Genomic DNA, 25960 nt, shown 5'->3' with positions numbered 1-25960 from the left:
CTTTCCTGGTTGTTTCTTTTGCAGGATGTGGAGCAAAAGAGTAGAAGCAGCTCAATCACCTGCTTATGAGCTCCTGGAGCAAACCAATATCCCAAGTTAGGGGAGTGTGGTTAAGGTGTTTTAATTTATAAAGAAGTGGTTGAAGTCTATATGTTATTTAATTATTTATAGGACTTGGTAAAAATATAAATGTGTCTTTCATGTGTTGTATTGTGGTTTGATGATGGCTCATGTGGATGTTTATGTTTTCATTTGGTTTGCTAACTCTAGACTTGGGCTATTCTAGATGCTCACCGGAATCAGGTAGAGTATAAAATGGAGCCAGTTGCTTTTAGAGGTTGTTGGGTTCTTTGCTGTGTGTTGGTGCGTAAACTCACGGTCTCTTTAATAGAGTCTTCCAGTTAATGAATAAATTTTATTCCAGTCTTATGCCATTTTGTGTGAATGTAACCCCCTAATTCACCTCTTCATGAAAAGTGGATACGAATATATAGATTCAGGAGTGGAGTGAACACTAGCGATGTCAAACCATTCGCCAGTAAGTGAGACATTGACTCACTGATCCACAAAAAGGACATAGTTATGTCAGAGAGAGAGTGTCGACAAATTGTGTGGTTCACAATTTGATATTTTGAAAGATTTCATCTACTTCAAGCATTTATTTGTACTTGCCTGATTTAAATGCCACAAAATCTTATTTCTTCCATCTGCTCAGTGTTATTTAAATACTGTTCAATATGTAGCTTTTAGAAGAAATGTTTAGATTTTGCATTGTGGGAAGCAATTTTTAAATATTTTTTTCTTATACTTGAAATAGAACCATTATAAATAATTCATTTCCTATGGGTGTCTGTGTTATACAGAAGTATAGTAAGTTAAAAATCAGCTTATATAAAAATGTTTGTCAGTCAAACAGGGAGTTACCTTGACAAACTGAAGATCTGAAAGCGCTCGAACACAGAAATCTGGTATGTACTGGAAGGGTGTGCCTGGGATCTGAGTGTTGCTTCCACAGACGGAGCCACTCTCTGGAGCCCGTTCGGTGCAGCTCAGAGATGCCGAGCGGTTGAGGTTGCCCCCATGTGACGGAGAACGGAACTCTAAGGATTAACAGAGAAAACAGTGAGCAAAAAACGACAAGGGGTCTCTAAAAGAAAAGTAATTAACAAAGCTGACATGAATGAAAAATGGAAACAAAAATAATTATGAGCAAGGAAAAAGTGAAGGCAGCTGGGTGAATGAGGTGGTGAGGGCTGGTGTAATGAGTACACAGTGCAACAGATCACACAAACACACACAAAACATATAAATGTCATACTTGTGCTATGACTGCATGAATGTGGGGAGACTGTTTGTCACGCAAAGAATGCGCCAAACATGCTGTGTGATGATGCAAAGAGCATCATTTGAGCATTTTACAGCTGAGCTCTGAGAACAGATTTCTGTCATTGGTTTTACAGATGATTTAGGGTAGAGGACGGCCTATCATAATTGGATGAGCAAGTTTAGTAAGTGAGGAGATACTGTAAAAAAAAAAAAATGCTGATTTTCTTTCTTTTAGAGTTAGGTAATAAAAATTAGCTTAGCTTAGTTTATAATTAAGACTAGGAACAGGGTTGAACAGCTAGCCTACCTCTGTAGAAAAATCACAGAATCTGCCACTTAAAAAAGACTCTACAAAGTTCCACCCACAAATACAGATGATCATGAACAAAAGCTTTCATGCAATGTGAACATTACAGCTAAGAGGCACTGAAATTCAGACTTAGAAATTAACTCCCACTTTCATAAGATGGCAGATACCACCTGCAGTGGGATTTAGCAAAAACTGCATGTGTGATTAGCTTGAGAAGCTTCTTCAATTAAGAAGAGCTAAAGTCTCTGGGATGAGAGGTGAGCTTTTCCATTAAATTAATGATATCCAGTTCAAAGCTCTTAAGCTTTCCCATTACAATACATACTATTCCCATTTCTGTTGTAGAGGAAATGGGCAAAATCACAGGAGATTTGCACATTTCATTCAGCCCTCAGAAAGACAAATAAGCACATTCTTCAAAGTGTCAAAACTATTTTGTTAACCAGAGTTCTGCAGTCAGATTAGTGTAGCTGTTGGTAAATATCACAAGAGTGATGGAAAACCATCTGAACGTAGATCAGTGGTTAGCAGGAGGTGTTAGTTTTGACAGGGTTAGAAATTAGAGGTCACAGCATCAAGAATCCCATCCAACAAGTTGCTCATTTAACTGTCACACCTGCCTTCAGAAGAAGACACAAACAGACCACATGCAGCATCAGCAGTGAGCGCTTCAGCATGTTCAAAATATACAGCAGCACCCAGCTACTGATTTTACTACAGAATAATCAATTATCTATCAATGAATATGGACAATAAAACCAAATATTAACTAAAGGTCCATTTACAAGCTGATCATAGCTTTCAGTCGCATTTTGCAGTGTTCCTGTGAGACCATTAAATGTTTTTTTTTTAAATATCCTCGCTCTGTATATCAGACAACACAAGCAATTAGAAGACATGATAAGCTGCTGTTTGTCAACATTTTAGGACATTATATTATCAGCTTACTTTATAAGATGTCTGAAAATGATCACAAATACCTATTGTGAGTTTTCAAAGCTGAAAGCAAACAGTTTTCATTTAACTTCTTCTGCTAAATAAAAAAATCAGAGGTCAAAAATGTTTAATTTACCATGCTTTTTGTAACCTTTGAATCTTTCCAAGGTTCATTTATGATTTAAAATTTTCTAACCAACTCCTTTTTGGGATTTTCTTACTTCCAGCTCTTGCTTTAAGACACAAACTTTGGAGAAGTTTGAAATATTTGAAAGCATGAGTTTGGTTGAGCAGTGTAAAAACCTTACACCTTATAACCCTTTTAGAAATATAATCATTGTTGGTAGAAATAGTAAAAACCCAGAAAAAAGGGACAGCATGAAAAAAAAAAAAAAAGCAAAACACCTTTACTTCCTACAAAACATGTGTTCTAAAACATTGACTTGTTGGATCAGGACTCTGAACATGATGCAAGAAAAGAAAGGGGGCGGGGTGATGGTGAGAAAATCTGATTAAATACAGGCCCCCGGGGCTCTGCCTCCACAGGTCCATGCAAGTATTTACCTGGGAAACGAGAGAACAGAGAAAATCTCTTAAGAGAGAGGCGTCGTGGAGGGGGGGAGGCCACTGACGGGGAAAGAGGAGGGGTGACAGCTGAGAGAGAAAGAAAGGGGGCAGAGAGAGACATGAGCGGGTTTATTTATTTATTTATGATTTTTCTCCTGATTTAGTTAGACTGGATCACTCTACGTACTCATTTTTTATTACCATAGAGCTTGGAAGTTTGTTCCATTGAACTCTGAGGATAACGTAGGAGATTCTCTGAATGTCTTCTTCATTCTTCTTCCTACTCCCTTGACCTATAATTCAACACTTTCTAAATGGCTTTATTCTCTCAATTGCTAGTTTAAAGTCCTATTAAATGTAACATGATGCTCATTTTGTTGGTTTGTGCCCAAATGGGGAAAATGGACAGTTAATAGTTTACAATTTGACTACTGTTTATGTTCAGTGCTGCCATCTTGGATTACTAATTTTGGGTTTGTGGAACGCCCCCTCAGAGTTGAGGGGGCGTTCCACAAAAAAATTCAGACTCAGAATTTTTCAACTTCCAACTTATTCAGCAACACACCACAACATCCGAGTTCTCACACACTCAAAGCCCTTAAAAAGGGAGAATTGTAAAATTCAACAAACAACAGACAAAGCATTAGATAATGTCCTACAGAAAAACAACCCCACCACAATTTCTACATAAATGGAATGTTCAAGTTTATAATTCTCTCTCTGTCTAGATTACATGATATCTGAATGCATCACTGGAATAAAAGTTACTCTGTTTTCAGGATTAGAAATGGTCAAGTGTTTGACATTTACATCCCACACACTGAGGTGGATAACGTGCACATAAAGCAGCGGTTTATCAAGTGGTGACAGAGCAACAGAAACAGGCCAACAGGGAAGAGAAACAAGAGAAGAAGGGACAGTAGCTATATCACAGCTCCCTTTAAGTGTTTGACATCTTATTACCATGACACAAGTCACTAACAGTGTTAGATATTTGTGACCTGATTCAATCTTTAATGTAAATGTCTGGAATTTTGTGACTAGTGGCACAAAGATGAAATGTTCACAGTGTAACCTGCTATAGACAGTCAAGGACTGTCTGAACAGAAATTCATTAAATTAAAAAAAAAGTCTTTCAAAAAACATGACTGCACTGACCAACATTTTTTAAAACATTATTTTTCTTGGATTGCACAAGAGTAGCTTTGCATGATTCACAACTCAAAATAAGTCTAAGATAAATTTGTATTCATACTGGGCCTTGATGGAGCCCATCAGTTCATCCTTTATTTGACACAAGCTTTTCAAGCTTTCAGCCAACTTTCTTTTGATTGGCTGCCCCTTACAAAACTTAAGCTTTGAAAAGCAGGTTCTGTGCTCACAGCTACAGATGACCATATTAGGGATATATGTTCTCACTGACAACAAACTTTTAACAGTACTTTGCAGGATATCCACTTTAAGACCTTCACGTCCATGTTTCTAATTTATTACAGATTATGACAGGGTTGGGAAGTTCATCTTCAAGGTATGCAGAGAGAGGTTTGGTGAGGTTAGTTGAATGGAGCCCACAGCCCCAAGGACAGAGGGGGAGAGAGAGAGAGAGAAAAACGTTATCAAAGACACCCGGCAGCTCTGTCAGAACTGGGGGAAAGCTGCACCAGATGAGAAAGCCACTTGAAGGAGCTGTGGGACAAGATCAAACGATGGGAATTGATAAGACTTTAGTGATTCCGATTCACTTATCGATTTGATGTCATTGGGTTCTCATTGCCTCCATGGCACCAAGGACCCTGGACAAGATGGGATGCCGCTATTAACATCTGGAGGATGCCACAATCCAGACTTACTTTCCTTTTAAGGGAAACCTATGACACCCTCCCATGCCACTGGAATATCACACAGTGGTACAATGAGGAGGTAAGCTGTTCTCTCTGTGGGAGCCCCAAGGCAAATTTCCAGGACATATTATCAGGATGTAAGGTGGCACTGACTCATACTGTAAATGGATCTTTTGTTTCAACTCAAGTGTGCTAATACATCTCCCCGTTTCCATCTCTGTCGGACAAACAGTAGCTGTCACATTTAATAGCCATTATATAGGAAACTGTTGTGACTTGCTGATCTAAAAAAAAGGTGCTGGCACTGATCCAGTCTTCAGTGTCTGTAGCTTCTGCAGTTCTATAGATTATATTAACTATAATAAGTGTAAGATATATGAGATATATTTTCTGCTGGCATATTTCAAGTGTGCATGGAAAACTACAGAAAGGAGGACAAGTTGAATCTTTTTTTCCAAATACAAATCTTTCATTCTCATTTTCCTTATGCAGATTTGTTTCAAAGTTTAATAAAAGCTTATGTACCACTGCAAACTTTGAAATACATGTTAATGTCAGCTTGCAAACTTAGCTTGAGTCTGTAGGTGTCTTTCCATAGGGCAACATCCCTTGCTTCCTTATTTTTGTCACCTACAGTCATGTGAAAAAGTACTTTGTTCTTATGATCTACTTGGTCTATTTGGTTCACATGACTCTGTGGAGCCCTGTGAAAAACCAAGTACATCCTTACTTGCTTCCACAGGAATTAAGAGGGTAAGTAGAGTAAGAACATGGCTTCAGTTTTCAAAGCTGCACTTAAAGAAACCACAAAACTCGTGGAACAATATTCTTGAGACAGATGAGACCAAAGTAGGAATGTTTGATCATAGTGCACAGTGAACTGTTTGGACAAAACCAAACACACCATGCCAGCACGAATACCTCATACCAACTGTCAAGTATGGTGGAGGAGTGATGATTTGGACTTGTTTTGCAACCATAGGACCTGAGCATCTTGCAGTCATTGAGTCAACCTGTTTTCAGTGCTAACCACAGTCATTAGCACTATTGCCTCAGAGCAAGAAGGTTCTGTGTTCAAATTCACTCGTCAACTCGTCAAGTTTGCATGTTCTCTCCGTGCTTTCAATTGTTGAATTGTTTCAATTCAACTGTATTTATACACCACCGAATTACAACAGTAGTAGCCTCAAGATGCTTATTCCAAGGTAGAGACCCTACAAAAATACAGGGGAAATTATTTCAGTGTGCTCTCTCCAGGCACTCCAACCTTCATTTACCATCCAAAGAACAGAATAGAATAGAATTCAACTTTATTGTCATTGCACATGCACAGGTACAGGGCAACGAAATGCATAGATTAGCTTAAGCGGGAATATTAAATTGGCCATAGGTATAAAAGTGAGATTAAATGATTTGTTAGTTGTCCCTGTGATACACTGATCAAAAATACCTTGTTTTTATAGCAATGATGGTGAACCCATGACCTAGTTCATAAAACTTGTAATACAGCACTGAAGGGACGCCATTTAATTGGACTAAAGCTCGGGTCTAAGTGTTAATGTATTTGATGCTTCCTTTATACAATGAAAAACAGGCTTCAGTGTTAAGGACTCTCTTTCATCCACACAAGTTCAGGTAAACTTCTCAAAAAGGCGAACCTTAAGGTGCTTTTTTCTCTAATTAGGCTGCAGTAACATGACTTTACAACAAAAAGCATATAAAAGAGCAGGTGTGGATAGGGACACACACTTATGGACAGAATATGTCACTGCAGGGCAAGTGCAGTGCTAAACTGCTGGATTAACCTTTTAACCTTCTATAACAGAAATCCTCTCAACAGCCTGGGAGGTTCAACTCAGGAGAAACAATCAGCTAATCTGTAAACTGGCCACAGAAAATACCACCAGACTATTGGTTTTTCTTTTGGTTTTTTTAGAGCCTTCATTTTGGCCATTTCTCATTTCTTAGACATTTTCAACAAGTTCTGAAAAAATGTAAAGCTAGAACAGTTTTCTAGAGTTCTTTTGAGGACTACGTTGACATTATCATGCAATACATGCATAACTACTACAATAACACTTGTATTACTACATAATTCTTTTGCGTCAACTTGCAACTTTAGCACAGGATGGAGTGCAGTGAGTTTTACAGAAAGAAACAGATATTATGCTGAAAGAGTTATTAAAAGCTTCTATAGACTACATTCTAACTCCTCTACATCACAAGTTAACCAATATGTTTGGTGTGAGAAAACTCATGTGTTAAGATTACAAGTCACTGAGTAACTGATTAATTTACTTGCAAATGCTACTTCTGTTTCCATATTTTTGTATTTGAATAATAACATGCAGATTGTAACTGATCTCCAAGCAGAGTCAGGGGCAGCTTGTCTAACATGTTGGTCTCCTGTCAACCCTTTGTTAACAGGGGTACAGACACACTCATGACAGAAATGACAATTTCCTACAGATCCAATTCAAGCTACGTAGGTTCCAGATACAATAGGAGACGCAATTTATAGGATGGATGGAACATGAGATTCAATTCAATTCCATTCAAATAGCCCCAATTCACAACAACTGTTGCCTCAAAGTAAGGCTTACAATCACACAGCCCCCCTATGAGCAAGCACTTGGAAGGAAAAGGAGCAGCAATTCATCGGAACAGGTTGTGGGTGAGGGCAAAGTACAGTGAGAGAGAGAGAGAGAGAGAGAGAGAGCGCAAGAGTTTAATTCAATTAACTGCTAATTAATAAATACAGAAGCGGTGTATAAAAACACAGATAGTAAAAAGTGATAAAAATGTATTATGGGCACCCACTGCAGCCTCAGCCTGTTGTCATATGACCCACCCTAACTATATGCTTTATCTAAAATTAAAGTTTTAAGTTTAATATTAATGGTATCTGTCTTCTGAATCCAAATTGTGAAATGGTTCCGTGGAAATGGGTCCTTACAGCTAAAAGCTCTACCTACTTTTAAAAGCTCTAGGAACCACAAGTAGCCAGCGGTCTGAGAGCAAAGTGCTTTCATAGGATGATATATGATATGATATATCTGAAGTATTATGAGGTCCTTAAGATATGACAGGGCCTGATTATTCAAGATTTTGAATCTAAAGATTATTTTAAATTCAATTCTGATTTTAACAAGGAGTCAGTGAAGAGCACTAATGTAGGAGAAATATTCTCTCTCTTTGTAGTCCCTGTCAGTACCCTCGCTGCAGCATTCTGGATCAACTGAGGGGCTTTTAAGGGAGTTTTTCAAGCAACCTGAAAATACTGAATTACAACAGTCCAGCCTAGATGTAATAAATGTAAGCTAGCTTTTCAGCATATTTCTGACACAGTGATGGGCCACGGTAATGTCATCTCAAGTATTTAGTGAGACATCGTGTTTCTAAGATTCCTAGGACTGAGTACAATAACCTCCGTTTTATTGAAATGTAAAAGTTAAAAAAAAAAACAAAAACAGATCAATCCAGGCTTTTATATCTTTAAGACGTGACTGTAGTTTTACAGGCTGATTTGTATCATATGGCTTCATGGATAAATAAAGCTGGGTATCATTTGCATAACAATGAAAACCTATGCAGTGTTTCCTAATAGTATTGTCTAAGGAATGCATGTATAATGTAAAAAGTATTGGTCCCAGCACAAAACCCTGCTGAAGAAGACTCCCCATTTACATACACAAACTGGAATCTGTCAGATAGATATGCTTCAAACCCAAGCAATATCATCATGCATTTAAATCTTTGTAGCAAACAGACAACACTATGGAAGCACACAGATGAGTCTACAGCTGGAGAACTGCAGGCCATATTACCTGTGACACAACAGGTGAACAGTAAGAATGTACAGCTGATAAATGTGATAGGAACATCTCTGATAAATCCCATATAGGTTACTATATGAAATAAGTCACTATATGAAAGTTTGAAATTAATTAATCTACACAGATGAAGCTACACAAAACATTACTATGAGTTATAAAAGAAGGTAATGAGATAGTGAAGTGAGAGCCAAAACCAAGTGAGAGATCTGTACATGGGAATGTATTTGCACAACTTCATGGTAAATTTAACATAACTCTACAACATTTTAGAGTTACCTTGCAAACATTACCTTTCAACAAGGTAACGTAAGTTCCTCAAAAGATTTGTGTGCCAGTTCCAAATAAGATTTGCCTTAATTGCTATACTTTTACATTATCTGACAATAAGTTTTACATGAACTCAGAAATTTTTTACATAGCCTTGCGTAACTTTACTCAAATTTAATCAAAGTTTTACCTGCATATGAAGCACAAAATTCAAAATAATGCTGCATCCATGTTTTCCAAAAGAATTTCTCATTTTGATTCATTGACCGCAAAACAGTTTTTGGTTTTGCTTAAATCCATTCTAAATGAGCTTTGAATCCGGATCTGGATCATGTTTACATTTGCCTTTTTTCCCCACATGTCATAATCTTTGCGAACACATAAATATAGATTTATGAGTTTCGGAAATATTATTTTTTTAATATTTCAAGCAGCATCGAAGTTCTTTTGGAATCGGGGAATTGGGATTCTAAACTTTCAGCTTCCATAAGCCTCCAGGAAAACATAAAGATCTCTATCAAATAAGGTACCAGACATAATTACATGTGACTAATTATTCTTATGTGCATAGTTATCACCCAGAAACTTTGAGCCAAGAAAATGTGTTTAGTTCTTGCAATGTGCATTCCTTTTGATTCACATGAAGAGTTGGTATATATAGGGGTGGCTGTAGCTCAGGTGGTAGAGCAGGTCATCCACTGATCGGAAGGTTGGTGGTTTGATTCCTGGCTTCCCCTAGTCTACATGCCAAATATCCTTGGGCAAGATACTAACCCCAAATTGCTCATCCATCGGAGTGAGCGCTATATAACACGCTCCGATTAACACTGGGACCACTGTTACCTTCATCCTCCACATCTTCTCGAGCTCTTCTCTGAGCCTTGGTATTTCTCAAACTTCTCGTGTTCCTTCTTCTTGATGTAGCTGTCATTCGGTATCACTACAGCCGTTTTCCTCTGCTTGTCCACCACTATTATGTCTGGTTGATTAGCCACCCCCATTTTTTCCATCTGTATCTGGAAGCCCCAAAGGATCTTAGCATGGCTCATTGTCGACCACCCTTTTGACCTCAGGACTTCCTGGCCATACTCAACACAGATGTTCCTGTACACTATGCCGGCGCCTTGTTTATGGCGTTCCACGTATGCCCTGCCTGCCAACATCCTTGCATCCTGCTGTGATGTGCTGGAGTGTCTCAGGGGCATCTTTACACAGCCTGCAACTGGGGTCTTGCCTGGTGTGGTAGACTCCAGCCTCTATGGATTTTATACTTAGAGCTTGTTCCTGTGCTGTCTTTCAGTCCAGCCCCTGGTAGGATTTCTGGATGTCAGCCACTTCTTCCATCTGCCGGTGATGCATAACATGCAGGGGCCGGTCCTTCCATGATGGAAATTGAGAACCCAGAAATTCAATTCCTTGGAATATTTAGTCTGTCAGTTGGTTTCAGTTTGTGTGCTGGAGAAGGAAATTAATGGCCCAGTCTACTGTGTGGATATGGAGATTACTTTTATTTTTACAAGAGTGCAATGGTAAAGTGTAAAGAACAGAAACACTTGCATTATACTGCCAACACATAAGTGATATGGATGATGGAATCAGAATAGCTAAATTCTTATCAATTCCCAATTTATTCTTAGGTTGTTCCATTACAGACCATGAAACTGAAGTGCTGCACAAGTTCAAAGCCATTTATGCTCATATTTGAAACACACGAATATCAAGACCTCCAAGTTGGCACAAAGAACAGGGGCAGAAACAGCTTATAACACTCTAACCCAGTGACTATCACGGAGACTTCAGTTTTATCTGAACTGACAAGTTTGTCTGGGATAGGAAGAACACAGCTTCAATTTTGTATTTGGGTCAGTAAATGGTACAAATGTAAATGCACATGTGTTGGTATACGTGTGTCTCACCCATTGTTGGTGTGCTTAGAGCCATGACTCCATAGTAGGAGAACGGGCCAGTTTCAAACTTCATGTTCTCATTTCCGGCTTCAACCTCCACCCGTCCCTGTAATACAAATACGAATGCAAACGTAAATACACAAACACAGAGACAAACACAAACTAGGGAAATCTTTGATGAAGAAGTGACCGTTCCAAACATTTTCAGTAACACAAGGCTTAGATGGGGACCAGGCTGCTAAGCTAAAACTATCTTTGTGGAAAGGTCTTCTATATGTCTATCATTTAATGACCAAAAGAGATTTTCCATCAGACAATAACAGAGACATCTCCTTGAAAACCACATCTGACTCCTGCAGAAAATTTTGTGCACAACTTTAGCATCAGCCTGTTTACTGGCTTCTGTAACTACACAGCCTCCACTTCTACCATGCAGACCACATTAAGATCTAAAACCACTACATCCTGACTCAATATGTCAGCAACGCTAGGCTTGGTCTACTGTTTATGAGAAATGGTCAATTTGTTTTTATGAATATATAAAGTCTGAAAGATCCAAAATGTTTTTTTAGAGGAAGCATTTCAGCATAAGAAGCTGTGGTATGCCAACTTGGCAGCTGAGGCAGAGGACAGAGGCTGGAAGATCAAGGTGCGCCCGGTGGAAGTGGAGTGCACGGACTTTGTTGCCAGTACAACAGCAAAACTGCTTAGAGAGATTGGGATCAGAGGACAGGCGCAACGGCAGGCTATAAGAGAACTAGCTAACACTGCTGAGAGGACCAGTCACTGGATATGGTTAAAAAGGGCTGACATCACTTGGGCAGCTACAGCAGTCAGCTAACCGCGAGAGAAAAGAAAATATTATGCTCTTCTCCCCTCTGCTCTTCTTCCCTTTTCTGGGAGGCGGTGGGGAGGTAGAGCGTACAGCCCAATCCAGCGGGCAGCTGTGGGAAGCCAGATCGGATGCCCCCCTTCCGGCTCTCCTCTCTGCTCTCTCCTATCTTGTACCTTTTCTATCCCTTTGAAGAAGTGAAGCTCCATAAATGCTAAAGAGGTAAGTATTATTTCTCAGTTGCAGTGAATAGATAGGAGAAAATAAACTGTACAAAAATAAACAGAAGAAAGAATAGGAGAAATAACAACTTAACATAAACCAGTGACACACTGCAGGGCCTGATCAACCCTGGCAGGACCTCCTTGGATTGTCCACTACTGATGATGTGTCCCAAATCTCAATATGATAACCTAGATCAGATCTCTAATCCCCCCCCCCCCCCAAACAATGGCAGATTAGCTTGGTAAAAGACCAAAAGTTGAGGCACACAACGTTTCTGGGCTGCCTTTCCTCATAACAGTCATCCCTCAAGATTCTCGCCATTTAAAGCTATGCATTATCAGGGAGTACAACATCTAGTCCTTTTACTGAATTTAAAAGGGCGTAAAATAGAGTTACTTCCATAGCATTTCATTAGTTGTTGTTTTGGGTTGTTGTTTAATGATCCATGTTGCCTTTACCAAACTGGCATGATTAGTAATGCAAAAGCCCAAATGTTTTTGCACTTTTGAATGTATCACATTTCCAGTAATACTCTCAGCCAGCTATATTACCTTAATCATGTTGCTGAACATCTTTCCTCACACCCTGTTTTGCAGGACATTTTACTATTTCCCTTATTTCCAGGATTGTCCTCCAGGGCAGTAAATCAAAACCTCAAAAGGTTTTCAGGCTTTCCAGGACCTGCAGGAACCAGACTGTCTATGTGATACATGTGTGACCTGGAGCCTCTGCAGTGAAAAATCCACGAGTCGGGTCTTATGGCATGTAAGAGAAACACCTTAGCCTCCTATAAATATTACATCCTGCCGCAGGCACTCCAGTGTAGGGTTCAGTGTCTCTTTACCTCAAACAAATCAACACATAGACGTTTGTGCTTTCCTTGCTCTCAGGACTCCCGATAATACACTGCCTTAATTTAACCTTTAACATAAATGCTGCACTGATCTGATTCCAACCTAAAACTCAATGCAGCGCCACGAGGTCTGTCAATAAAGACAAGCTAAAATCTACATTTTCCAAGGTATAAGGATCAAACTGGTCCTCACCAAGACAGACACGTGTGCGCGCGCACACACACACACACACACACACACACACACACACACACACACACACACACACACACACACACACACACACACACACACACACACACACACACACACACACTGCCAAGTGATGGAATGGGAGCAGTTCTGCTCAGGTTGCACACTGAGCATGTAGAGTCCCTCTATCCACACCTCAGGTGTTGACAACAAAGCCTACAGAAACTAACAACAGTTTCGCCTCAGCACAGCAGACACAGCCATCGTATGTGTATTCATCTGCATCTTGCTTTGAAACACTAAATAGAGAATTCGTACTCAATTCTCCAAATACCCTCCTAAGGGCATGCACACTTTTGTTGTACACTGTAAGTACCTTAAGTCAGGTACAGACTCGAAAGGTGTTTAGAGCCTGCATGTGTGCAAATCACCCCTACACACACACACACCCACCAACCACTCTAACAACCAGAGATAAACCTGTTGGTCACCAGATTAAGCAGGTCAATCTACGTCATCCAGTCTGACTACATTATGACCCTTGAAATCTATGCCAAAATGAAAATAGATAAATGAATCGATAAATCAATAAGAGACTCAAAAAAGAATAAATCATGAATCCCAAAAATACAATGTAGAGTACTTTTTATTTAGTGTCAATTTAATTGACATTTGGTTTACAAATGTATAAACTTTCACATTTTCAGTGGTTTGAGGAGACTATGAGCACGTTAAGATAACTATGATTTGATGCTAAATGAATACAATTGAATTGAAGTGAACACTTACACTATGTATTCATTCATTTGATTTTGTACTTCTCTGCCTGTATCATTCTCCACATGCATTGTTTCTGATTTTTTATTTCTACATTTCTTTGTGCATTTATTTTTTGATATATAAATGAAGCAGGCAATGAGTGAAAGTGTCACATGGAGTCAGATTTTTGCCTATTATCTGACTGATGTTAAGATGAATGAGCAGTGGTAAAACCACAAAACATACTGTTATTGTAGTCACCCCTTAAATGATCTTTATCAGTCTAAGTGTATGATATTTTTGCAATATTTTCACCAATGCGCAACTCAAGGCTTTATCTCTAGCTTCAAAGCCATCAGACTCTGTTAGCAATGACAGTCACTTTATCTTTGGTTAGTCAGCTAGGTTTGGAGTGGTGTGCAACTTTAGTGTTTTTAACTTATTAGCATACTTGGGCAGAAATCTCATAGAGACTAGCTGGGAACCACCAGTCCCTAGGGCAGGGGTGTCAAACTCAAATACACAGTGGGCCAAAATTCAAAACTGGAACAAAGTCGCGGGCTAATGTTAATATTTATTGAAATATATTTATTCCTCCAGATATAAGAATGAATCTTTTCTTATGGACTAAAACACGTTTTGCTGAAAAACTGAATATGGAACAAGCAAAGCTTAATACTAAACAATATATATACTAGCTGTATAATACCAGTAGGCCAGCTCTAATAGTAATTTGGTATGGCTTCGCGGGCCAAATGTAATTAGGCTGCGGGCCAAATTTGGCCCGCGGGCCAGAGTTTGACACCTATGCCCTAGGGGAAAAAAATGACTATTCCACAGCCAGTTGTGAGAACTTGACCAAAGTGTACTTGGTCATAAAGAATTTTATGGTGCTGCATCAAAAACGGTGTTTGGTGTTCAGGAGATTGTCAATAGGTTGTATGGAACATGACAATTTGTCTGCAAACACTCACCAATTACTCACCAACTGGTAGTGAAACAGTATTTCAAAAGTCCCAGACATACTCCTGATTACCACCAAATCATATAGGTGATGTCACCATTTCTACAGACTATATGAATGTGTTTTTACCTGCAGAATGAGAACAAAGTAGTCGACAGGTTTGCCTCTCTGATAGAGGAAGTGCTGTGGCGATCGTTTATCATTTTCATTAAACTTTAGTTCCTGGATGACATCCGGATGTTTGAGGATCCTCAGTAGGACTTTCTCTGTGATCTGGAATGGGCTGAACAGGCTCACCTCTAATGGGAGAGAAAAAAAGGCAATGTAAACGATCAAATTAAAACAGCAGAAAATACAGGCCTTGGACTAATTATTGACTGAGAGGTTTTTAGTAGATAACTTTATAGCATTTTACAGTCAATAAATAAAAATCAGCTGATTAGTTTAAGCCCTGTTAATTTGCATACTAAAAGATAGCATGTACAGACAGTGGCTGTGATTCAGCAGAGGATAATAGTCAGTGGCACTGAAACAAATGTGTGCTGGCTAAATGTAAGATTATTGCCTAGTGAATATCACCTGTGGCCAGGAAACGATGAGCTGCCAGTAGGAGCTGAGGAGAGATCTTCACCTTACTGTCCCCTTCTTGCTTGAACGCTGAGAAGTCGCGTTTGCTTTTGTTGGGATCCACCTTCTTCCTGTTCCTGTTGTCAGCTGTGGCAAGAAAGAAAAGAAATAGGAGTTTAAATAATAGTAAAAATGAATGAAATTAAATGAAAAGTCATGTTTTGCTCTGTTAAAATTTCAAAAAAGTTTAAACTTAGAAAGGTGAAAGTCAAAGAGGAGGAGGCAGCACGAGCAGGCACCAGCTGATAGCACTCCGGCAATTTCAGTGTTTTTTTACGGTGTCCCACACAAACCGTTAACTAACTGACTCTATTGCACTCCACATACCACTGCCTTTGTAATGCAGATGCTGCTCTATGGACAATTCTACCCTCAAGAATCTCATGTTTACAAGCTGCTACACTGGTCACTTTAAATCATTAAACCTGTAAATTGTAAATTTTAAATTGTTATTGATCCTTTTACCTTACGTACCTAAGCGTATATTTATTTCTCTTCTTATATTTATTGTTGTCTTTTGCACTGAATGGAACTGGAGCCTCGTCTGTACTGTACTGTATATAGCAGAGATGACAATAAAGTTTACTTTGACTTTGAGAAGTTATAAGGTAATGCTAGTCAGCTTGTTTACCAAGGTGAATTCATAAGCTATACAGGTGTAACGCAAAGCAATACGTGTCAGGCAAATGAATAATAAAATATTAAAAATATACTCATTAAAACTAAAGGAACAACTTTTGTGGTCTGCAACTTACAGCAAGTCAAATTATTAGGGACATAAAAACACTCCATCATGTGAGTTATTAAAGGTTGAGCTTTTCAGACCTTAGTCATGTTAATGTGATCATTAACAATATAAATATCATAAAGTTGGACACTTTAACATGGGAGGCTGTGGGGATTTTATTTAACATTTAAATTATATACAATTATATATATTATGAGTAGGACAACACAGCAATCATCTCTAAGTACAGGTCCTGTGTACATGTGCTGCTGTATCACTGTACCAGTGCTTTTGTCGGTGAGTGAGTGTTTATGTGTTATAACATTTATGTGAGTGCTGCAGTCAGCAATTAGCAAGAGCTGACTCACTGTAGAGGTCAGATTCATCCAGGATCTCTGACTTGATGATCTCCTCGATAACATCCTCTAAGGTGACTAATCCCAGCACCTCATAGAAAGGATCTCCCTCCCCCTCATTGTTCACCTTCTGGACGATGGCCAAATGAGATTTACCTGGTGAGGACACAGATCACCTAAAGGTTATGAGAAACAAGAGCACTGTAGAACATGCATATCATTTTTCTCATCATTTTAAATTCCCTATGTTTCCAGAAATCATTTAACATGAAAGTGGGGCAGCATCAAACACGACAGAGGAGAAGAAGTTAGCGAGTTTCAGTGCAGCTGCTGCGTCTTTAACTTCAGCATCTAGCCTTTAGACAGATTTAGCTCCTGCTACAAGAAAACATCCTTTTTTGTTTTACAAAAGTCACACTGCTATTCGATCTGTCAGTGGATTTATCCTGACTGATGAGAGGGCAGACTCATGCCTTAATATAGCCCAGACTAGGCTAAGAGCTTTGAAGAGAAAAGAGTTGGAAGGACTGCCAGAATGAGATAAAGAGAAGTGAGACAGAGAGAGAGGCAGGAGGAGAACGAAGCTAAGTAGAAAGAGGTATATAACAAGAGGACACAAAGCATTATTGCACTCATGACTCTGCATTGTTCTCACAACACTCCCCACATGCACCGACTGCATGCAGCACTGTGTGCAAACAACTAAACCTGATACAACATGATGAGCAATGGCTGCCAGTAAGAGTTAAGTAAAAACATTATCAGGTCAGCAGGATGGAAACCTGTCACAGTTCATGGTCATCAAACACCAGCAGAAGCAGAAGCACTATCTACTTTTGGCCTCCATGGTGCTCACTGATTTGTATGAAGTAAAAGAAACAGAAACGTCCATTTTCAGCAAGAAAACATTTATTTTGTTTCAATAGGTTTCATCAACTCCAGTGGTGAACCTTTAAACAGTGTTTCATTCCCAGCCTTTTTCACCTGATCTGCTTTGAAAAGGTCTTGAGCAACCCATTACTTCTTTATATTTTGCAAGGAAACAGGCACAGTGACTTACTGAAGTGTTGTGTGTTTTTATGTCCAGGTTATGCATTTACTGCATTGACAATATCTTTTGGATAATTTTCATACTGAAAACCGAAGCAGTTGCCCATCATACACTTTCCAGTTCGTATTGCATGGTAGATTAAAATCTGATGATACAGCCCAAATCAAAAGATTAAGACCACACGAAAAATGACAACAACAAAAAGAAAAAAGCATATTATGCATGCTTGGATCTTAACAAGGTTCCAAGTAGAGCCTCAATATGCAGCAAGGAGAAATGGGAGAGAGAAAAAACATTTTTTGAGCATGCAATTTGTTGAAAACAACTCTTACACTGAAGCAGGCTGCTATACAGCTGATTAAAAGTTTTGGACCACACCTCCACACCTCCAGTCATGCCAATAACGTTGGAAACATTCGGGACCATCCATTCATCCATCCATCCATTTTCTTCCACTTATCCGCGGCAGGGTCGCGTTGGCAGCAGCCCAAGCAGAGAAGCCCAGACCTCCCTCTCCCCAGCCACCTCCTCCAGCTTGTCCGGGGGAACACCAAGGCGTTCCCAGGCCAGCCAAGAGATATAATCTCTCCAGCGTGTCCTGGGTCTGCCCTGGGGCCTCCTCCCGGTGGGACATGCCCGGAAAACCTCACCCAGGAGGCGCCCAGGAGGCATCCTTGTTAGATGCCCAAACCACCTCAACTGGCTCCTTTCGAAATGGAGGAGCAGCAGCTCTACTCTGAGCCCCTCCCGAATGGACGAACTTCTCGCCAGCCACCCTATTCCCGCTACTTGTATTCGCCATCTCGTTCTTTCGGTCACTATCCACAGCTCGTGACCATAGATGAGGGTAGGGGCGTAGATCGACTGGTAAATTGAGAGCTTCGCTTTTACACTCAGCTCTCTTTTCACCACATGGGACAGGTACAGTGTGCGCATCACTGCAGCCGCTGCACCAATTGGTCTGTTGATCTCCCTCTCTCTTCTCCCATCACTCGTGAACAAGACCCCGAGATACTTAAACTCCCTCACTTGGGGCAGGAACTCGTCCCTGACCCGGAATGGGCACTCCACCCTTTTCCGGCTGAGGACAAAGGCCTCAAATTTGGAGGTGCTGTTTCTCATTCCCACTGCTTCACACTCGGCTGCGAACCGTTCCAAGGCAAGCTGTCCATCACCTGATGAAGCCAACAGAGCCACATCATCTGCAAAAAGCAGAGATGAAATCCTGAGACCACCCAAGTGAAAGCCTTCTCCCACTTGGCTACACTTAGACATTCCGTTCATAAAAATTATAATTTCATAAAAATTATGAACAGAATGGGTGACAAAGGGCAGCCCTGGCAGAGCCCATCACTCACCAGGAACGAGTCAACTTATTGCCGTCTATGCGGACCAAGCTCTTGCAACTGTTGTATAAGGACTGAATGGCCCGTAGCAATGGGCCAGACACCTCATACTCCTGGAGCACCCCCCACAGGACCCCCGAGGGACACGGTCAAATGCCTTTTCCAAGTCCGCAAAACACATGTAGACTGGTTGGGCAAACTCCCATGCACCCTCAAGCATCCTCAAGAGGATAAAGAGCTGATCCAGTGTTCCACGAACAGGACGAAAACCGCACTGTTCCTCCTGTTTCCGAGGTTCGACTAACGGACGGACTCTCCTCTCCAGCACCCTGGCTTAGACTTTCCCAGGGAGGCTGAGGAGTGTGATTCCCCTGTAGTTGGAACACACCCTCCGGTCCCCTTTCTTTAAGATGGGGACCACTACCCCCGGTCTGCCAGTCCAGGGGTACTGCCCCTGATCTCCACGTAACATTGTAGAGACGTGTCAACCAAGACAGCCCTACAACATCCAGAGCCTTCAGGAACTCTGGGCAGACCTCGTCCACCCCAGGGGCTCTGCCACCAAGGAGTTGTTTAACTGCCTCAGTGACCTCGCCCCCAGAGATTGGCGGGTCATCCCCTTCATCCCCAGACTCTGCTTCTGCAACGGAAGACGAGCCAGTGGGATTGCGGAGGTTCTCGAAGTATTTCTTCCACCGCCCAACAACTTTCTCAGTCAAAGTCAACAGCACTCTACCCGCACTATACACAGTGCAGGTAGAACACCCCTTTCCCCTAGTGAGTCGCCTGACAGTTTGCCAGAATCTCTTCGAGGCAGCCTGAAAGTCTTTTTCCATGGCCTCTCCGGACTCCTCCTAGACCCGAGTTTTTGCTTCAGCCACCACCCGCGCCGCATTCCGCTTTGCATGTCGGTACCTATTGGGACATGGAATGTCACCTCTCTGGTGGGGAAGGAGCCTGAGCTAGTGTGTAAGGTTGAGAGGTACCGGCTAGATATAGTCGGGCTCACCTTAACGCATGGCCTGGGCTCTGGAACCAGCCTCCTGGAGAGGGGCTGGACTCTGTCTCAGTCTGGAATTTCCCCATGGTGAGAGGTGGCGGGCTGGGGTGGGTAACATTCAGGAACATCAAGGTAAAAAATTTTATCGTCAGAGAATAAAACTTTCTTCAACCTCCAATATCCCATGTTTGTTGCTCTCTTGCAAAGTCCAAACTGTCGGTTCTGTGGGAGTTCAAGGAGACGAGGCCTTTGAAGACGTTTTTTGTTTTTGAAGCCCTTCAGTCTCAGATGCCATCTGATGGTTATTGGGCTGCAGCCTGCACCAGTAACGGCTTTAATTTGGGTCGAGAATCGTCCAGTGGCTGTCTGTCAAGACACCAGCACTGAAATTTTTGGGGGTCTTCCACTTGACTTTCTTGTTCCATAATCCTCCGGATCATTTAAGGAATTCCAAATGACTGTCTTAATGCGTCCCACCTCAGCAGTGATGGCACACTGTGAGAGAAACTGCTTATGCAGTTCAACAACCGAACACATTCAAAAAGGGAAATTTTTTTTGCCTTTGCAATGAGAATGTCAGTGTGACTACCTGACAGAAAATGACAATTAATCCACATTTTTGCACAGATTTGGCCTTTTAAAGGCATGTGATCTTAAACTTTTGATCAGCTGTAAAATGCTCAAAATTTTTTTTGTCTCACTCCCATTTCTTTTTGTTGCATGTTGAAGCTCTACCACCATGCAAAATTTTTAATTTATTTTAATTGGGACTGTACTTTTGACCATATTCCCAATACCACTTGTTGAAATGCAACCCCAACCCATGAAAGAACCTCCATCATGTTTTCTAGATGTCTGTGGACACTCACTGTGGTACTTCTTTTCTAACTTCCTCTGTGTGACTTGAACCAAAAGTTTCAAATTTGGATTCATCACTCCATAAACCTGTTACCACTGAATTTCAATCCATTTCTAGTGTAATGGCATACCTCAGCTTTTTCTCTCCATTTCCCATCCTTAAGTATAGCTTCTTGAAAGCCACTCTTTCACCAGCAACCTTGACACCATAGGCTGATGTATCTCTCAGGTCCTCTGTCAGGACACTCTGCATGCCATGCTGAGATATGCCAGATTTTGGGCTAATAGCTTTTTGAGATCTTAATGGTACAAAAATACTATTGCATGCCTGTGAAACTGTTATCTTTCACAAGTTTTATAGTTTCAGTAAATACAAGGAAACAACTTACCGTATGTGCTTTTGCAAAAGGCCCCAAGCAACAAGGTGCCTAATAATTTAATTTAAAATTGATTAATTGCCAAGCTGTCCATTACGTGTAGACATGACACTGGTTTATCCCTGGTGTTAAGAGCCTGAATATGACTGAATGATTCACGGCATACATATAAATATATTATATAATTTATAGTTCTTCATGTACTCAAACAGCCACTGTTTGAGGCTTAGTGCTTTCAGTGCATCAATATATCATCAGTAGTTTGAATAGTGAGCAGCTTCAGCCAACAGATTCAAACATTTGCCCCATGAGGCAAAAAAAAATGACTTTGACATCAAGATTTCTATCAAACAGCTTTCTTCTTCCTACATGTGCTTTAAAAACATTTTAAAAAATGTTCTGTGTTAAGAAATGATTCTAAAATTTAAAAAAAAAAAATTATCCCTCAATTTTCTTCTGACATGTTTAAGCAGAGATGCCCACTTCCCTCCTCCACGCCTGGGGAGACAGAGGTTTTCGCATCCAGCATGTCCTGGGTCTGTCACAGGGTCTTCTGCTACTTGGACATGCCTGGAACACCTTACCTAGGAGGCTTCCTAGACAGATGCCTGAACAACATCAACTGACTCCCTTCACTGTGGAGGACCAGCAGCTCTACTCTGAGCCCTTCCTGATGATCTCTAATGCTGAGCCTAGGCACCCTTCAAAGCAAGTTCATTCCTGCCACTTGTACCCACTTGTAAAGGTAGGAAAATAGACCACTGGGTAACTCACAAAACCACAGATGCTTCACTAATTTGCTTCAAGCTCCCATAAATTATTCCCTCCCACTCAAAATATTTCACCTGGAACTATGAAACTATTAAAGTGAGAATTAGTCTCTTATGACCCATCATAAAGACAGCCTACCATGACCAAACAAAGCCACGACTGCTAGCACTGTAGTGTGCAGTCCTAGCAATGTGGTAGCCAGCAGCCAAAAACATGACTCATACATCAGACAGCACTACTACCACCATCAGTCCCACCCCCCACAGAAGGTTTGAACGCCATCTCCTTGCAGCACATTTTTAGCAGACAAGTTCAGTTTCTAACCTTAAACAAAAAGTGTCTCTCATCAAAAATGTGCTCATGTTGTTGAAGATTAATGGGCTGAAATATAAAAATCCAATTTTTTAAACTGAATTGTTGACATCAGATTGCCTAAAATACTATGGAGACCTTGATTTCCTGTTTTGCTATTATCATGGTAATTTGACAAATGGCACTTTATTTAGGCTTATGCATCATGCATGCAGGACTTGGGCTTTGATGCTATAAAAAGCCACAGCTGAAGGTGATGCTTATTTGCAATGACAGCTGAAATTACACTAATTCTTTTGCAATTTGGGGTGTGTTGGGATTCAGAGACTCTTTTATTGCTACCATATAATTTGCCTTATGAAGAATGTATTAATAACATGTTTCACAGTATCATTTATCAGTAATATTTCCTACAGGGTTTATATTGCATTGAATATGTCTGTCATCACATTGACCTTTCTATTTTTACAGGTTGAGTTCATTTTATACACAATGCATAAATGTGCTTGGTTAGAGTTGATGTTCCATTCTAGAAGGTTTTAAGCTTCACTGGTGAGAGTGTCCAGATGATACATGCTGAGGGGAGATGAGAACATAGCAGGTTAATTGCATGCACACTTACGATACACATATTAATCTAGTAGCAGGTCTGAGCGAAGGCCTAAGCGTCTTCTGCTTCAGTTTGAGACTGGCTGCAAAGGACTCTACTTAGTGATTAAGGACGAGGGTCCATTATTAGCTCTCAGAGATGCTGAGACCTGAAGTTATTACCCTAAAAGGCAAGTAATGTAGAAAAGAGAAGTAATATGTCAGTGTATGGTTATTAGAAGTGTACGTGATGTACCCTTGTCTGCACGGGTTGAACTTTTGCCCGTCTGTCACCATGTATTTTTGAACTGTATTGACGTAGGTGTGATATTTTATCCTATAAAACCAGAACCCAATGTATTCTTGTCAGAGCAACCCATTCCGTATGCTGATGGTTGGTTGTTCTCCTGTGATAATAAAACTCATCGTTTGATTGCACTTTTCCGGAGCCTCCGTAGTTTGTTGTCTGGTCTAAAGTTGATCGATCTCGCAGCAGGTGGAAATGAGGCATGCAGCCAGTTCCACAATGACTGAGCTTCATAATGTAGTTCTTTTCATATCTACAGTCTTATAAATGTAATGTCAAAGAATGAAATGCAATGTTTTTAATGTCTCTGGGGAAAAAAACCACATTGATATGTTGCAAGACCATCACAATCAGCTGCAGCGCCAAGGCTGTTATGATATTAAGCTCAGCTTTCAAGGTGTGTATATCAGTGGATTTCTGGCACTACTCCTGTACGGCTGAACGTGCCGATTTTCGTCCCATCAAACAGCACAAATCAGATGATTTGAGTGATTAGGCTAGAGATGATCTCTGACTAGAGATGATCAGTGGTATCCACAGCCAGATTTAATTAAAGGAGTAACTTGTGGCCACTTAGGTTTAAGTCATTGCAGCACACAATTATAAATATTTTAGTTTGTCGTTTCTGGTAAGCTGAAATGCTTCTGATGGTGACATTTGTATTCTTGATTTTTCCCCATTTTTTAAAAATTACTTTTACATTCACTTAAAGCCACTTTACTAGGCAGATTCAATGCAATCTAACATCACAGCCCTGCCACAAATTCATTTTTAACTTTTGCTGACATTGTTTTAAACGGTGCGGATTCTGCTTTATCTTTATCACTGAGCTGTGCTTATATGCAAACTTGCACAGCTCAAGTATGTTCACTTTGGGGTGAAAAATGAAGTAAATGTGAAGTGACAAAAACTGCAGTTCCTCTAGAAGTAACTTGAGGTTGATACCCAACTTTACATTATCAAAAGCATTTTTACTATTTAGCATAAAAATGGTTTTGTCCTTTATGAACCCTTTCCTCCTTCATAACAAATGTACTGTGGGTGACATTAAAAAAGAAAAAAAAACCAATATATCCATTTGGATGCTGGAGTGGTGTGGCTAATTTGGGTATCAGGTATAACTGATCGGGATCAGTTATACCTGATTGGAGTCAATGAACTGGTCCTCTACACTATCTTTGCACTGTCTATCCCTTCTGGAGCATTTTAATGTAATAATTTGCAAAATAATATGGCCAACTGTGGGGTCAGAATATCAGTAAGAGAAGATACGAGATCTCTCATGACCCTAGGGTGTGAGTGTGTATGCCAGAACACTCTGGAATGCACACAAAGTCTTTGCAGACTACTAAGGATCACACATCCTATCACTACACAATCGATTATACACCTCTAAGCATATATGGTTAAATATTTCTAAGCATAAATGACAATCAACAATATAACCCTGACAGACAGCCAGAATGTTACCAGAATAACCAAAAATGACTGAAAATGGATAAAATGTTAAGAACATCTAAAGTTTGGCATATTCTTCATGAACAGAAAAGATGGAGATAGCCACCATGACATCACCCATGGGAGTCATTAAGTTCCACTGCGAAGGCTTAAATGAAGATTTTTGTCATAACAATCATGGTGTCTTGGAACAAATGAGGGGTGGATATAATTGAAATCAAGGAAACTGCACTCTTATAGCATAGAGATGTGTCAGTTCTCTGCAAAAATATAGAATGAACAGATTTATCGGTTATAAAAATATAACAGCAGAAACATGACCTTTTACTGTTGTTTCTTATATTAAAATGTATTGATATATATCTGAATATGACATAAGAACTAAAATGTTGGAAAACAAAGTATAAGCTGTGTATTAGATTTCTAGTGTTCCAAGTGGCTGAAGAGTGTATACTGAATTATTCGAAGGCAAAAATGAATTTCCATTAATGATCTAAATATGCGTATTTACTGATAAGAAAAGTAAATGCTGCCCTACTTCTTATCTGACACTGAAAAGGACAAGATCAGCAGTTTTTCTAGAAATTAATTGTTAATGTTTTTCAAACAAAAATAATAGAAAAGATAACTTTTTCTTAGGTCTGAACTGCAAGTTGCTGCATTTCTTTACATCAGTGTGAACTGCGGGTTCAAGATATTGCTAAGCAATTTTATGACCCAACACTTTGGGGGTGTCACCCTCACCACATAAAGCTTAATTAGATTCTCAGATTAGCTTTATGTGGTCAATAACTTTTTCCACACTGAGCCAGGCTAACATCATTACAAAAAAAAATGCTAGGATATCAAACAGACCACCAGCAGTGCACATTGACTGTAACCATCTTATTGTGGTTTAAGCTCTGGGTAGTATTTTGGTCACTAGGATGAAGGGAAAACCATCAAATATTCAGATGTGCACCGAATTAGAAAAGCATTTCAGAAATTGGGTGGGTGGACCACAGCTAATCTCGTTATCTCTTGATACTACTTTTTTTCCACATACAGTGAAAAATGTATGTATGTACCTTACTGCTAATTTTTGTACCCTGCAAAATCAGCCAGTGGCACCAAACGGCCAACAGCCATGTAGCCACTAATCTAGGTTTAAGGTTTAATCTAATGTTTGACTTAATCACTTGATTAATGAAAGAAATATTCAGCAGACACAATGATAACATTAACTTAGATGCACTTCTTATTTCACATGTTAGAAACATATTATGGATTTTTTTTAATAAACTGTCATTTATATGACAGTTTATCCAAATAAGTGTTTGTCTAGTTTCTTTTTATTCCTTTTCATATTGGGTTTCAATTTTATACT

General features: G+C 40.0%; 1 protein-coding gene across 2 annotated transcripts in view; it reads right to left on the bottom strand.

Annotated features, from left to right (window-relative positions):
* The window catches only part of LOC146666493 (metal transporter CNNM4-like), a 41786-nt gene that overhangs the window by 12686 nt on the left and 3140 nt on the right, over nucleotides 1-25960 (bottom strand). The window contains exons 2-7 of one of the 2 annotated variants that reach the window (XR_014912775.1): nucleotides 16539-16682; nucleotides 15396-15530; nucleotides 14946-15115; nucleotides 11000-11096; nucleotides 925-1100; nucleotides 1-73 (exon numbers count right to left, since the gene is read on the bottom strand). Coding sequence is in view for 1 of the 2 variants with exons in the window: in XM_085414571.1 (XP_085270697.1) it covers nucleotides 925-1100; nucleotides 11000-11096; nucleotides 14946-15115; nucleotides 15396-15530; nucleotides 16539-16682 (722 nt within the window). In the remaining variant the exon portion in view is untranslated. The remainder of the gene's footprint in view (nucleotides 74-924; nucleotides 1101-10999; nucleotides 11097-14945; nucleotides 15116-15395; nucleotides 15531-16538; nucleotides 16683-25960) is intronic. The other variant, XM_085414571.1, reaches the window with a different exon arrangement.

Source organism: Rhamphochromis longiceps, linkage group LG7 (assembly GCF_057381845.1).
Source record: "Rhamphochromis longiceps isolate RC_006_pf linkage group LG7, R_longiceps_female_GT1.1, whole genome shotgun sequence".
Classification (NCBI taxonomy): domain Eukaryota; kingdom Metazoa; phylum Chordata; class Actinopteri; order Cichliformes; family Cichlidae; genus Rhamphochromis; species Rhamphochromis longiceps.
This window is presented reverse-complemented; position numbering and strand designations above follow the sequence as displayed.